This window comes from Abramis brama (assembly GCF_963993115.1).
Source record: "Abramis brama genome assembly, chromosome: 11".
Lineage (NCBI taxonomy): Eukaryota > Metazoa > Chordata > Actinopteri > Cypriniformes > Leuciscidae > Abramis > Abramis brama.
Genome location: NC_139973.1, coordinates 21,614,529 through 21,630,268, shown reverse-complemented (window position 1 = coordinate 21,630,268; position 15,740 = coordinate 21,614,529). Strand labels below are relative to the sequence as shown.

Sequence of the window (15,740 nt, the reverse complement as noted above, 5' to 3'; positions counted from 1 at the left end):
CCTCGCATATTGGCTTTCCAAGCATAACCTGTTTTACACAATTTAAATCATTGTATTGTTTTATGTGAACGATAAAGCAAGACTATTTTCACATAATTTTGAAGCCAGAACTCGAAGCGACAACATCCATTAGTCAAAAGTCTTGTGGGCATATATTTAGTATGTGTTTTGTGGTCTTATTTCAGCAACTTTCATTTTTATTTTTTTCAATAACCACGCATAAACATTATTCTCTTAAAAATACAAACATATACATACATGATGCTCACATATTATGGTAGCCCTGTTTGTGCTATATAGAGTGAATTTACACCTTTGCCATTAACATGTTTATAAATAACTGAAAAAAGCACAAATGTCAGGGCATGTCAGAACATCTCAAGGGCCCCAAAAACACCTTGGTCCCCAGAGGGTTAAGCCCTGTCGCAGAGAAACCACGTCCTCAGGGGAATTTACCAGGGAGGGGCTGTCGCGAGGAGCGTAAGCTCCGGGAACCAAGTCTGGGTGGGCCAGTATGGCACAACCAAAAGGACCTGCTCTTCGGGCTCCCTGACTTTGCACAACGTCTGTGCAATCAGGCTCACTGGGGGAAATTAATATTTGCATAGCCCGTGCTGTCACCTTCGGTGCTCATAGAGTTAAGTCGGACACCAAACGCACTTCCTGCATCAATCCCGGCTCAAGACTATCCTTGTGCATAAATGCCCAAATGCACCGCAATTGACTGCTCCACCTGTGGAACCTCTGTGTAGCCCCTGGCCACCCCACCATCGGGGGTAGTGAGGGTGGAAGAGCTTGTGAAGAGGGCCCTGGCGGTAAAAGGTGCCTTCCACAACTTTGTGAGCTCTTCATGTACCTCCGGGATGAAAGGCACTAGGGTGGGCCACAGCTGTGAGTCACGCTCAAAGGCCAGATACCAAATACAACTCTGTATCAAACTCAGGCTGAGATGCCACACCCGACGCAGCAATTGATAATTCGTCCTTTTCTAGAGACCCAAATGAGAAATGTATGACTCCAAAACGAGCCGCGTAACTCCACCAGACGCAATTTGTGCAAGACGAGGAATGTGAGGCCCGTGGGGATTGACCCTTGGGGATTGATTGATCTAAATTAGTGGATGCACGTTATCTCCTTTTATCTCTTATTGGCACCGTAAATAAATTCCACCTTGCACGAAGTGCTTCTGCGAGTGCGCCATCCTTTCTACATCCGTACACGGACTCACATTTCTCCCCGAAGGCGAGCTGGTGGGCTCGTCTTCATCACACATATGCCCGGGGGAGTGGCGCATGCAAATTCCATGGGGCTCAATAAGTCAGTACATCGACACAACATCAAGGTGACTGACAGATGAATGTCACGCAAAGGCAAAAAAACAGAGTTCCCGCACTTTAGACCTATATGAATTTCCAGTGAATTTTCCATGACTCTCTATTATTTTTTAAAAAGGCTTTTAAAGAGATTGCACTAAAAAAGCACACTTTCTCAAACAGTAACATCCCCCTCTCCCCTCCCCTCCCCCCTAAAAATTGATGCTGGATTTGACTCACCTGCCAGTACACCACATACATACACCAGGCCAATTCTCAAAGCTCCATGGACCATCTCTAACGGCACACCAACCAAAAGTTGCATGGCCATGTTTAGGCCCAGGTGTTCTATTCTGAAACATATAAATCAGCCATTAGCATTAGCATAATTACAGATGTGTTTGAGGAAGGGATGAATGCCCTTTTTACAATTTGGTACATTTGGATTTAGTGCAGGGTATATAAACAGGTTTGGTTATGTAAAGCTGATTAATCTTATATTGTACTACTTGTCAACTACCTGTAAATGATAACATTTTAGGATCACACAACATAAACTGAGTGACATTAAAGAGAAAAACCTTAATAAATGAAAGGACAAAACTTTCAAGACTTTCAAAACTTTGCAATTTTCAAGAGTCAAGCATGCACCGTTGAGTTTCTGTTTACCATATTTGATGTACTGTACACCATTTATGTGTGCTGATCAGAAAGCCCGTTCATCATATAAAGTGTTTGTATCTTTTCAGAAAACGTGGATTAAATCACTCTATTTATTTTGATTACTTTTATGATGTCTTTATGTACTTTTTGAAGCTTGAAAATTTTGGTTGCATGTAATTTTTTTGGGGGGGTAAACTATTCTTTTACGATGCTTCATTTGATCATAGATCATAAACCCGAAAGAAAAGAAATACGATTATTATGCCACCCACCTGCCCAACCTCCAGGGGCTCGTTCTTCGTACGTCGCTAACTCAGTTAGCTGGATTTGATTGTTGGCGATCATTTGGCATGATCTTGGATTGTTTGGTTCTTCGACGCTCATCCTGGACTTGCTGTCATAGCAACAGGTGCGCAAGCTTAAACCTGCTCGCCAGCAGGCTTATTTCATGTAAACAGGATGGGAGTCCAGCGCAGCGCAATAGTGCACTTTCTGAGATATTTTTGACTCGTGAGATTGTCGTTTACATTATTAATTTGTTGGAAACGCACATTTATTTTCGACTTGTCGGAGTCGGGCTTTAACTACAGCACAAACTGTTTGCATTGCCCTAAGATTATTTGCGAGTGGCTCTTTCCTTTACACTATTGGAATACAGTTTTAGTTTTTTTTGTGGCATTTCCAAGCCACTTAAGACCCAATGTTGTAAAGCAGTTTTTTTAAAGCAGTTTTTTTTTAGGCTATCATAATTTTTTATGAGGATCATGCAATCATGACCATGCCGATTACAGTAGCCTATATGTCACTCAGGCTTAAAGGGATATACTCCACTTTAAAATGAAAATTCTGTCATCATATGCTCACCCTCATGTTGTTTCAAACCTGTATGAATTTCTTTCTTCTGCTGAACAGGAAGGAAGATATTTAGAAGAATGTCAGTAACCAGACAGTTTCTGGTCTTATTGACTTCCATAGTAGGAAAAAAAATATACTACGGAAGTCAATGAGACCAGAAACTGTCTGGTTACTGATATTCTTCTAAATATCTTCCTTTCTGTTCAGCAGAAGAAAGAAATTCATAAAAGGATTGAAACAACATGAGGGTGAGTATATGATGACAGAATTTTCATTTTAAAGTGGAGGCTGCCATCAAGGCCTCAATGAAGGGGATTATGTGAACAGAAAGGGGGTTCACAATGTAAATGTGCAGCCCAGTTACTATTGTGATTCTTAATATTCCAGATTATATCAAATAAAAAAAGGCAGTTGACTAAAATCTTCCATATCACAAATGTGAAAGCAAAATGGCCAGGATCTGTGCATGACTTAAGAATTTTCAGAGATTCACATTTATGCACATTATTTGAAAGTGGTAAGGAAAGTTCCACAATTAAATATCAAAACTCACTGTATTACACACACTTATGCTAATCCTAACAGAACTGCATTTTTCCATAGGTGATTATGACATGTTCCTGCCTGCAGACAGGTGTTTTATGACCCCATTCCCTGACCCAAACCAGTTACAATGCAGCTCTAGCCAAGACAAGGGCACACAATGAAATGAACTTTGGCTAACTAAAGGGAAGATTTCAGTGTCTGAAAAGTCTGAGGGTTGCACACCTGACAGGGCCTGTGACATTGTTGCATGTGCCATATTACACAACATTGCCAAAAAAAAAACCCAACACCTTTCATTAAATGTTTAATAAAAGAAAAATATACTTAGTTCCTTGAGTTTTATTTCAATTGTTCTTTGTAAAGAAAAGCCAGTGTTCAAGTGCCTGCAACAAACATGCAACAAATGAAAAGGAAAAGTTGGCTATACACTGCCCACCTGTAGGCCTACTGTATGTCTCCTCTGTCTGTGCTGACTCTTCTGTAGGCCTTTCTGTAGATATGGAATCCTGCAACTTATATTGCAGCCATAAAGCATACAAGGATAAATTAAGTAAAGTTATTTATGCACTTGCAGGTAGGCTAGTTCCTCCATATGACAGTTATCTGAGAGGGTTTATTCACTGTCCAGTGCAATGGAAACAAATGGACATTGCAAAGTCTTTTTGTAAAGTTAGAAAATGTCCACTTACTGCACATATTTCAGCCATCACTTTCTTGGGCACAGATACAAGTGTTGGTGTAAAAATGTAAAAGTGCCCAAAAGAGGAAAACACAGTGTCATTACAATGAACTACACTAGGGAAATATGTGATCAATAACTCATGGCAAAATATTTTTACATTAACATAAGTTTATCAGTTTTCAGTTTCACAAGTCAAAGCAATTCATCATTACTCAAAATTTAACAGTTGAAAAGACTATACGGCTTTAATTTAATGCAGCAAAAAATATTTTACAGTGTAGGCTACTAAGATCTTTTATTTATTTTATTTTTCTCAGGCTTTTTCTTGGTTGCTTTTATAAACAGACAACCATTTATTTAACAGTGCCTTTTATAAAAGAGAAGAGACTATAATATAACTAAAAATTACCATTATGTAGAATATTTTTGTACTTCACTTTTATTTGTTCCCATGTTCTAATGTGGTGACTCTGACATTACAATGAACAAACTAATTATGCAATTATTAAAATACAAAAATATAGGCTAATAAGTGATAAAAACATCTAACATGGCCACTTCTAACGGATTTAAATTGTCTGTTACTTTTTGCCAGCCCTCTCTCCTGGCTTTTGCAGACTTTGAGGTGTTCCCTGGCGTTTTGATTAAACATTAAAATTCCGAATAAACTTCGACTATTAGTTCTTGCTCTGCTGAGGAGAAAAACTGTGCGCGCTCTTTGTCCACGCTGAGCAGCCAATAGCAGCGTTGCTGATCAATGTTTCTACTATCGATACATATCCCCTTTTAAACCAGCGCATGAACGCGCAGTTATCTCAGATAACTCAATCCAGCGATACTAATCATAAACAACAGGTGAGTTCGAAGAACAATTATACTTTATGCCATGTATACAGTATAGCAATCATATTTGTATATGAATTGTGCTATACTTATAGCACCCCAGTATCCCCTTAGACATAAAAATGTCAGTTTAACAATATTTAACTGGAATTATGTTTTTTTTTTTTTTTTACAGACATTGTCCTTTGTATTCCAAAACATTACAATCTTTCCAAACTATTTAACATTGTAGTAACAGTGTGGTAGTAACAATGGTATTTTTACAGTTTAATATAATAACACCATCTTAAAATTATCAATCAATAATAATCAAGTTTGCTCAATATTTTAATGCAAGATCCACACAAAGTTTCCACACATACTTTCCATATTGTTTTCCATTTTTGCAGTTTATCTCTAAAGATTAGTCACACACTTTACTTCGGTGTTTAGAGTACGATAAGTGCATCATGAGCTTAAACAAGTTGTTTCTCATTATGTAGGAAAATGCAGACTCCCGTGCAGCAAGCATCTATTTACATAACATAAACAACGGCTTATAAGTCGCAGTCGCCTCACTTGGACAATATAGGTTCTCACTTGGTCTCTTTGGAAAGAAAATTGTGTGGAATTGTTTTCCCTCACTATCTTTACTTTCCTTTCCTCTTTTTGCCTGATCTTTGTTTGAACGTTATAAGTGGTGGTGGTGCGACTCGAAGATCACCACACTCAGATGATTGCTTGTCTGCTCCTCTCCGGCCAGTCCGCTCTCCCTAACAACCAATTAGCGTTTTGCAATGTTCCTAGACAACCAATCAAATCATGCAAATTGCGAGCAGGCTGTGCTCCTGGGAGGTGCCTAGACAGATGTGTGCCAAACTTCAAATGTCAAATGAGCGAGCAGAGAAATGGAACAGATTTGTACAATTGTAAAATAATAAATAATTTCAGGATCTTCATGGGCCCCTCACATGCCAGGGCCCTTGGACTCTGTCACCCCCTCCCTCCCCTCCTCTGACACACAAGTGACCTGATTCTGGCATGAGTACTTTTCCAATTCCACTCCTGCTCCAACTTTGTTTAGTCCTGTTTTTTTCTGAAGCCCTGACCATTTCTCCAACTGTTCTAATTATCTGACCTTCAGCAGTGCACATGGAAAACTGTTACAGATGAGTCCTACACACCTACAGCAGTGTATGTGACTTTGGCCCTTAATGACATATCTGGGTGACAAAGAAACTTTTAACTACAGGCAATATTCCTCATGTCACATACTTGGCTCTCCTCAACATCGCCAAATAGATCATATATAAGCAAAATCTGGACCCAGATCTAAAATAATAAGCAGGACAAGGTCAGATTAATTATTCTCATAGAACAAGAACCTGAAATTTACAAAGCTTTGGATAACTAGGGCATGTTATCCAATGTCTAAAGTCTGTAGGGCACCATACAGACTTTATCAAAGAATTTGCTGACTTTCTATCAGAGTTAGTACTGGCTGCAGATAAAGTCATAATTGTTGGTGATTTTAATATACATGTAGATAATGAAAAAGATGCATTGGGATTGGCATTTAAAGACATTCTGAACTCTATTGGAGTTAGACAACACGTGTCAGGACCTACTCATTGTCGTAATCATACTCTAGATCTAATATTATCAAATGGAATCAATTTTGATGCCGTTGAAATTCTGCAGCAGAGCGATGGCATCTCAGATCATTATCTAGTTTCGTGTAAACTTCATTTAGCCAAGGCTGCAAAGCCGACTCCGTGTTACAAATATGTTAGACCTATCACTTCTGCCACTAAAGATTGCTTTATTAATAATCTTCCTAATCAGTTTCATCATCTCAGCATCCCAGATAGCTTAGAAGAACTCAATATTGTGGCATAAACATTTAACTCTCTCTTTTCCAGCACTTTAGACACAGTTGCTCCATGGTGCTTAAAGAAGATTAAAGAAAATAGTCCAACGCCGTGGTACAACGAGCACACTCAGGCCCTTCAGAGAGCAACCATAAAAATGGAGCTCAACTGGAAGAAAACAAAACTAGCCTATTTCGCCTTTGATGGAAAGAGAGCTCGATTGCATACAGGGAGGCCTTAAAAGCTGCTAGATCTGCTTATTTTTCAACCCTATTAGAAGAAAATAAACAAAACCCTAGGTATTTATTTGAAACAGTGGCTAAACTAACGAAAAATAAAGCTTCAAGCCCAGAAGTTTCCAAGCAGCACAGCAGTAATGACTTTATGAACTTCTTCACTTATAAGATTGATAATATCAGGGAGAAAATTATAACTATGCAACCGTCTATTACAGTATTGCATCAGGTAGTGCATTGTTGTCTCCCTAAGAAAAAAAAAATGTAATTCATAACTAGAGGAATAATTTTCTAAACTCGTTAAATCATCTAAATCGACAACATGTATGTTAGACCCTATACCAACTAAGCTACTGAAAGAGATGCTTCCAGAGGTCATAGATCCTCTTCTTAATATCATTAATTAATCTTTGTCATTAGGATATGTACCAAAAAACTTTAAGCTGGCTATGATTAAACCACTTGTTAAAAAAACACAACTTGATCCTACAGAATTAGTCAATTACAGGCCGATCTCAAATCTACCTTTTCTGTCAAAGATACTAGAAAAGGCAGTATCTTCACAACTATGTTCCTTTTTAGAAAGAAATAATATCTGCGAGGATTTTCATTCAGGATTTAGACCGTACCATAGTACTGAGACAGCTCTCATTAGAGTCACAAATTATTTGCTCTTATCATCCGATCATGGTTGTATCTCTCTATTAGTGTTATTCAATCTTAGTGCTGCATTTGACACTATCGACCACAACATTCTTTTAAATAGACTCGAAAATTATGTTGGCATTAGTGGAATTGCATTAGCATGGTTTAAATCATACTTTATCTGACCGTTATCAGTTTGTAGCATTAAATGAAGAGATGTCTGATCGATCACAAGTTCAGTATGGTGTACCACAAGGCTCAGTACTAGGACCGTTGCTGTTCACTCTGTACATGCTACCCTTGGGAGATATCATTAGGAAGCATGGCATTAGTTTTCACTGTAATGCTGATGATACGCAGCTCTATATTTATTCACACCCTGACGAAACTTACCAATTCACAAAATTAATGGAATGCAGAGCTGATATAAAAAACTGGATGACTAGCAACTTCCTACTACTTAATTCTGAAAAAACAGAGATTCTAATTATTGGACAAAAAAAGTCCTCACGTAATAACCTAGAATACTGTCTAACACTTGATGGCTGCTCTGTCAAGTCTTCGTCGTCGGTTAGGAACCTGGGTGTGCTCTTTGATACCAGTCTTTCATTTGAAAGTCACGTGTCTAGTATCTGTAAAACCAAATATTCCATCTTAAAAATATATCTAAATTACGTCATATGCTCTCAATGAAAAATTCAGAACAATTAGTTCATGCGTTCATGACATCAAGGCTAGATTATTGTAATGCTATTATGGGTGGTTGCACTGCACGCTTAATAAACAAATTACAGCTGGTCCAAAATGCAGCAGCTCGAGTTCTTACCAGAACCAGGAAGTATGACCATATTAGCCCGGTTCTGTCAACACTGCATTGGCTCCCTATTAAACATTGTATACATTTTAAAATATTGCTGATCACTTACAAAGCACTAAATGGTTTAGCTCCGCAGTACTTGAGCAAGCTCTTAACACATTATAGTCCTTCACGTCTATTGCAATCTCAAAATTCCGTCCAGTTGATAATAACTAGAAAATCAAAATCGACTGCTGGCGGTAGATCCTTTTCCTATAAAGCACCAAAACTTTGAAACAATCTTCCTAACATTGTCCGGGAAACAGACACACTCTGTCAGTTCAAATCTAGACTAAAAACACATCTCTCAGCCTAACATACACATAACACATAATAGACTTCTATAATTCAATGTTAGGCTGCATAGTTTAGGTCAGCCGGAACCGGGAACACTCCCCGTAAATCCTGATGCACTTGTTACATCATAAGAAGGATGGCATCTACGTTAATATTAGTCTCTCTGTTTATCTGAGGTTTTAGTCTGCCGGATCCAGGCCGTATCTAGATCTGATGAAGGACCTGCGAACGATGACAACGCAGTCCTGAAGTGTCAACCAGTCCATCCCCTGTGAAGGCCTCCTTCCCTTCCCTTTACCTCAGTACAGATAAAATGTTGTCGGGATAATTCCGGTTCGCGTGACAAAAGCAGACAAAAGACAAAAGCAACACATTTTTTTAACCGGATAGCCTTTAATATGTAAACTGAAAGTTTTAGCCTATCTTCAGTATAGGTATACAACAAGAGACAGTTTCATGTCCCCAGAAATAGAATATAAACGTAACTGAATTACTTATCAGGAAAATCTGCATGAATGATCTTAAGGCTCTGATCTAAAACTGATCTCTGTTTCAACAAAATCCACTGTTTCCAGAATAAAAGATAATTGAATCATCGCTATGAAAAGACTGAAATAAGAGGGTACATTCGAAAAAGCAAGAACAAATTTTATATACACTAACATATAAAAATGATACAGTATGTATACATGTAATTAAGAAGTGTAACAGTTAATTCTGTTGTGGCTTTGTTTGGAACTTTTATTTTTTTGGCTGAGCAAAAAAAAGAGTGACAAAATTGTATCTCAGTATTACCTTGTTTATTGAACTGATTATTCTGCTGTCCTGAATGATATCATGTGGTGTTTAATGCTGTAACACACAGAATAAGTCATGTCTGTTGGTGGTGACACAAGGTGAGAGAGTGACTTTTGAAAACGCCTGTTTCTGTGTGAGAGAGTGTTGTCTTATTGGGATTCTGTTGGTGCAGCAGACAGAGCAGATCACTAGCTTGGGTTAATGGGGAGATTACTTGGTAGATGAGTGTAATATAATACATTAAACCCCACAGATCACAGCACATCAGACACATCACAGGGTCTCAAGCCCTCCATCAACTGGGGACAGAGACATTCAGTCCTCCACGCCAGAAAAAAGCTTTTTGAAATGTGCTTTAGTATGTTTTTGTGTGCCTGAAAATGTTGCATTGAGGGTGTAAGCATTTTAAAATGCCAGAAAAGAAACAGCTAATAAAAGCAGTATCTAAAAATGGCACAAATTAGAAGCAGTGGGCCACATTGTGAGGCTGCAATACTCTTGGATTATTTGATATACAAATAACTCTTTAAATTACAACAATTACAGAGAAATTTTTTTTTTTTTATTTGTTACGCACAATTAATGATTGTGAAAGGTTTTATTCCTGCTTATGTAACAGCTGTCTGTATTCAGATTCATCAGTCGTGGCATTTAACCGTCTAATATTTCTTTATAATGACGACTAAACTATATCTTTACCATAGTTTAAAGACAACATCCCAGTGCCAGTTTGATGTCTCTCATATCAGGATGATTGTAACTGACTATTTCTCTTTAACATCATTTTAAGCTAATCTTCATTTAAGATAATAAAATAATTTTAAGTCATATCAATATGTTGAATCACATGTTCATTAATATAATCAAGTATGTTTAACTCACCCAGCATGCATGAAGATGTAGCTAAGATAGCGCCAGGCCTGAGCTCTGAGCTGCGGGTGGTATGGCAATGGGCCCTTCAGGAAATATGGCGATGACACCTGCAGAACCCAGCGGTTCAGCTGCAGTCCGTAATACATAAAGACAACAACCTGAGAAAGATGTGGTAAGTAAGAGGCTGTTACTGATGTGTGACACCTCCAAAACAGCATTTTAAAGCATTTTATGGAATTATAAGTACACTCTTGCCTCAAAGGGTGTTCTAAAAGGTAAGGAAACATAATTATGCAGCCTCAGAACCTAGCTGTAGAATTCTAAGGCAGCATCACATACAGTAAATCGACCTGTACATTACTGTTCAAAAGTTAGGGGCCAGTAAGATAAAAAAAAAAGAAAAAGAAAAAAAAGAAAAGTATTTTTTACCCACCAAAGCTGCATTTATTTGATCAAAAATACAGTAAATACAGTAATATTGTGAAATATTATTACAATTTTAAATGAACTTATTTCTATTTTTGTTTCACTTCTTTCTTTTTTTTTTATTATTCCATTATTCCAGTCTTTATTGTCTCTAGATCCTTCAAAAAGTATTACATTAAATGCATTAGAGAAGATGATCCCACAATATAATGCGATTAGCTTTGTAGAAAATAGATACAATGGGCCCTATTTTAACGATCTGAAACGCAAGTATCAAGCGTGAAACGCAAGTAACTTTGTGGGCGGGTCTTGGGTGCTGTTGCTATTATACAGGCGGGATAAATGACTCTTGCTCCTGACACAAATCTAAAATGGGTTGTTCTGAAGTAGCTTCATTATTCATAGGTGTGGTTTGGGCGTAACGTGAAATAAACCAGAGCGACATCTCACATTCCGTTTAAGAGCATGCGCGCTTGTTCCATGGCGGATTGCTATTATAACGGCGGATTTGCCAGGCGCACGCCAGGAGTGGTTCACAGCCGAGGAGATCGACGTTCTCGTCAGGGCCGTAAAAGACAGAGAAGTGACATTGTATGGCGATGGGAGAAACCCACCCAAATTAGCTTCGGTTAAACAGGCGTATAAAAATTTGGGTAAATGTGTAAGCTAGATTTATGCCTATTTTTTAACATCTTCATGGACACAATAAGGATTTCCTTCGTGTTTTAATATTTTTCCTTGTAATAATGTATGGTTTTCTAAAAATGAGAACTGCTGCGTCTGTGTGTAGATGAGATAAGCAAAGTGCATGCGCATTGTGCACACACTACATTGATTATGGCCAAGCATGCGCCCTTAAAATAGCATATGAATAACATGAATAACATTTCCTAGCTTACCGACGTGCGTCTGTGGAGGGAAAAGTCCTCTGTGCGCGGGTGCAAAATAGGAATGATACATGCGTCGGTGTACAAAGTCAATTGTGCTGGGTGCAAGATAGGGCCCAATATGGTGAAAACAACTTTTCTGTTACAACCCTGGTTCCCTAGGTAATGAGACACTGCGTCAGTCTTGATTGCGTCTGAAAAATGTTCAATAAACTCCAATGTCATTGGTACAACGTCACCCTGTGATGTGTGACGGGGCACCATGGAAGCTATAAAGGATACCTGGAACACAAAAGCATCCGCTTCTGATTGGTTGAAGAAAGTCACTCACAGGCATGCCGGAAGTATGGCAAGGGAACCAGAGTTACAGTGGTAACTGAGACGTTCCCTTATGGGGAACTCTATGCTGCGTCTGATGATGACGCTACCCTGAAACAAAATACCTCTGAGCACCTCTAAAGCTTTAGATGCCGACCATACTTCAAGTAGAGTAGGCCCTTACAACTAGAGGCAAAGGAAGGTCACACACCTTTATAGGCAGTATAAAATCCATTTACTTATTTTCTGCTTGGAAGCAGGGGAACCTCCCCGGGTGATCCAAAGCATACCAGCAGCTGGTCAGTATTGCGCCCCTGAGCAGACTGGTGGACGTAACACTTAAGAGCCCTCATTGGGCAAAGCAAGTTTAGCTTCTCTTGGTCCACCGACAAGAATGGAGGAGGGTAAAAGGCCTGCAATACCACTGAGTGTGCAATGCGAGAGGGAAGAGTTGTTTTGACCCTAATGGAAACAAACTCTATGACTCTAAAAATGAAAACCATCTTGAGAGTGAGAAACTTATATGCAGAGACAATATGCTCAAAGGGTGCCAGGAACAACCCCTCTAGAACCACGGCCAAATCCCAGGCAGAAACTCTCGAATGTATAACAGGCCTTAACCCTTAAAATGCCATGGAGGAAACAAGATACCAGGGGCTGTCTCCCCAAAGAGTTGTCCCCCAAAGGTAAGTGATAAGCAGCTATGGCCGCCAAGGAAAACTTTTGTGTGGATGGGATAGTCTGGCAGAAAAATTATCCTAAAGGGACTTCAACACTGAACCAACCATGGTTCTATGCACCATAAAGTGAAGACTCTTCAGGCATACAGTGTCCTCGTGGAGGGAGCTCTAGAGTATAGGATGGTCTCAACAACCTTGATTGAGAGGAGTTCAGGAGTTGATCCCCTCAGGGGCCAAACTCACAACTTCCACATCTCCAGCCAAGGGTAAAAGATTGCGCCCCCAGCCCGTGACAGAAGGTCCCTCTCCCAAGGAGAGCTGTCCAGTAGAGACAACAGATCACAGAACTATATTCGGGCTGGCCAGCGCAGGGATAATAACAGTAGACGTACCCCATCCAGGCGAATTCTCTCTAGAACTCCCGGGAGCAGAGCAATTGGGGAAAATGCGTAGCCTCAGCCACGTCTCAACCATGGCATCCAGCCCAGTGCATTCCCTCAAATGTGTGAGGGAAACCCAGAGCGGACAGTGTGTCATCTCCTCTGAAGCGAACAAGCTCACTTTCGCCTGGCCGAACTTCCTTTAAATCAACTCCACCATCTTGGGGTGGAGTCTCCATTCCCCGGGCCTCAGCCCCTGTCTCAATAGTATGTCTGCTCCCTGATTCAGGTACCCAGGGATGTAGACTGCTCTCAGGGAGAACAGCTTGCCCTGATGATTTATGTATGAGACTATTATGTATGAGATCCCCACCCGTAATGTAGCGAGGGCAAGGAGGAACACACAATCTAAAATGCTTAGTCGCCACACTACTAATATATATATATAACTACAGGACAAACAACACCACATAGACAAGGACATTTTAACACAGAGACACCAATGACATTGGAATTTCTTGAACACAATCATGCAGGAGCATAATTAGACGCAGCGTAGAGTTCCCTGAAAAGGGAAACGTTAATGTTAAAAATATAAATAAACATTTAATACACTACTAATTAATAAAACAATATTAATTGTATTCAAACAATTTTTTTATGCTTGTTTTTTATGCTAGTATTGAGTCATTAGCTTTGCAACATGCTAATGTAAAGGTCTATTCAAATTATTGAGATGCTGGGATAGGTTCTAGCATGCCCACGTCCCTACGGAGACGTAGGGCCTGGTATATAGATTCACATTTCACTTGCATTTTTTCTGCAAATGGTGGAAGACTTTCTATTTGATAACTTTCTAGTCTCTATCTATGCATTATTTGTTAATTTCCCCACCATTGACAATATTTTCTGTTGTTTATTCTTTTCTCAGCTTATTGTTCAAAATGTTGCTTTTTAATGAAACTTACCCACATTCAAGTTTTGATAAAAAATAACCTCTACCACTTATCCCACCCTTAAACCTAACCAATCCACCAACCTATTTCTAACCTTACATTTGTCCCACCTCAATAGCAGCAAACATGTTTTACAATACAATATGAACACAATGAGTAGATTGTACTATTTTGTACCCTAATTTTTACCTCATAGTAGTTAAAGACAGCTAATATAATGTGGAACCAAAGTATCTACTGATACGTTTGGCAGTTCAATAATAAAAAAAAGCAGTGGAAAATAATTATCTTTTAATAATCTTCAATAGTAAAGTTCATTCTAACCTCTGCTATAGTGATGACCAGCATAAACCATGGTGGTGGACAGTAGGTGTAACTGTCAAAGTACCATTTGCGGTCCACCTCTCTGGGCAAAGTCTCATAGGCAACATGACGTACGAGTCTCCGAGACAGACCCAAGCCTACTTCCTCTCTCAGTGCCGAATTCCTGAGCTGCCGACTCCCTTGCAGGATCGCTCGACGGAAACTGTTTGAACGTTTGTTGCTCATCTGAAAAAATATGACATACAAACTGAACAATCATGATTATCAGCATTTTACTATGAATATGCATAGAATCATGTATCAGTAACCAAAGATACTGATGTGATCATGTATCAGTAACAAAGATAGTAAATCAGTATTGGTATAGTCCTTCAGTCCTGTAAGTTTGCATCAACATTAAGCAAGACTTTTATTGGGAAACCTCACACTTTTTCATTGATATAGGTTGTCACAAACTTTTATTTGTCAGGACATTTACTGTGATCCCTAATAATCTTTCTTGATGTTTTTTTTTATGCGACTAGACTAATTCACCTGTTAGTTTATTTAGAAATGTCCATGATGTAATTCGTCTATGATCTGTCTTTTTGTCTTTGACAGTGCCCCCCCCCCCCCCTCCCCCTCCCCCTCCCCCTCCCCCTCCCCCTCCTCTGCCACAGACAGAATGCCACTATTGTCACTTAGCAACTGATTAAATATTCCACACTCATCTCCAAGTCTCAGAGCAGCTGTGTAACAAACAGTGTGTAAGTGATTGCGTGTGTGCATTTGTGTGCATGAGACAATGCTGTTCAAACAAGCTTTTCACCGCTGAGGCAAAAAGCCTTCCTCAAAAACCTGGAATGTTCTTTTATCCCATGCCAGGCTCCTGATCAGGAATACAGGTCATGCATTATGTAAGTTGTGGAAGAGGCCCTGAGTAGGATGAAGAAATTTATCCAGAAAGCCCCTGAAGATGTTGCCGTCACAATGGGATCAAATGAAATAGTTTAAAACATGACTAAGCTGACCTACAAAGCTTAAAGTTTCACATGCTTCACACAGTAAAGCTACACAAACAGTTTACTCTTTTAAATACAGGAATGAAGCCAACTTTGTGAAAAACTAAACTGGGGAATACTGACTGCAGAGCCCTACCCAGATAACAGCTCATCACAAATGAGTTTCTGTAGATGGAAATGTGCACACAACCAGCTGCAAGCTGTTTCTACTGATGTTAAATTAGTACCTGTTTGCTTAATATAGATATACAGATGCACACAGGCACAAACAAAACAAAATACATACACACACTGGCCAGCTTTAAAGCATA

At 39.2% G+C, this 15,740-nt stretch overlaps 1 protein-coding gene across 5 annotated transcripts in view; it reads right to left on the bottom strand.

Annotated features, from left to right (window-relative positions):
* Nucleotides 1-15,740, bottom strand: part of rhbdl3 (rhomboid, veinlet-like 3) — a 125,820-nt gene that overhangs the window by 43,193 nt on the left and 66,887 nt on the right. For all 5 annotated transcript variants that reach the window (XM_084128049.1, XM_084128050.1, XM_084128053.1 and 2 more), the window contains 3 exons: nucleotides 14,429-14,653; nucleotides 10,467-10,615; nucleotides 1,554-1,666 (listed from right to left, as the gene is read on the bottom strand). In XM_084128049.1, coding sequence (XP_083984175.1) covers nucleotides 1,554-1,666; nucleotides 10,467-10,615; nucleotides 14,429-14,653 — 487 coding nt within the window. The remainder of the gene's footprint in view (nucleotides 1-1,553; nucleotides 1,667-10,466; nucleotides 10,616-14,428; nucleotides 14,654-15,740) is intronic.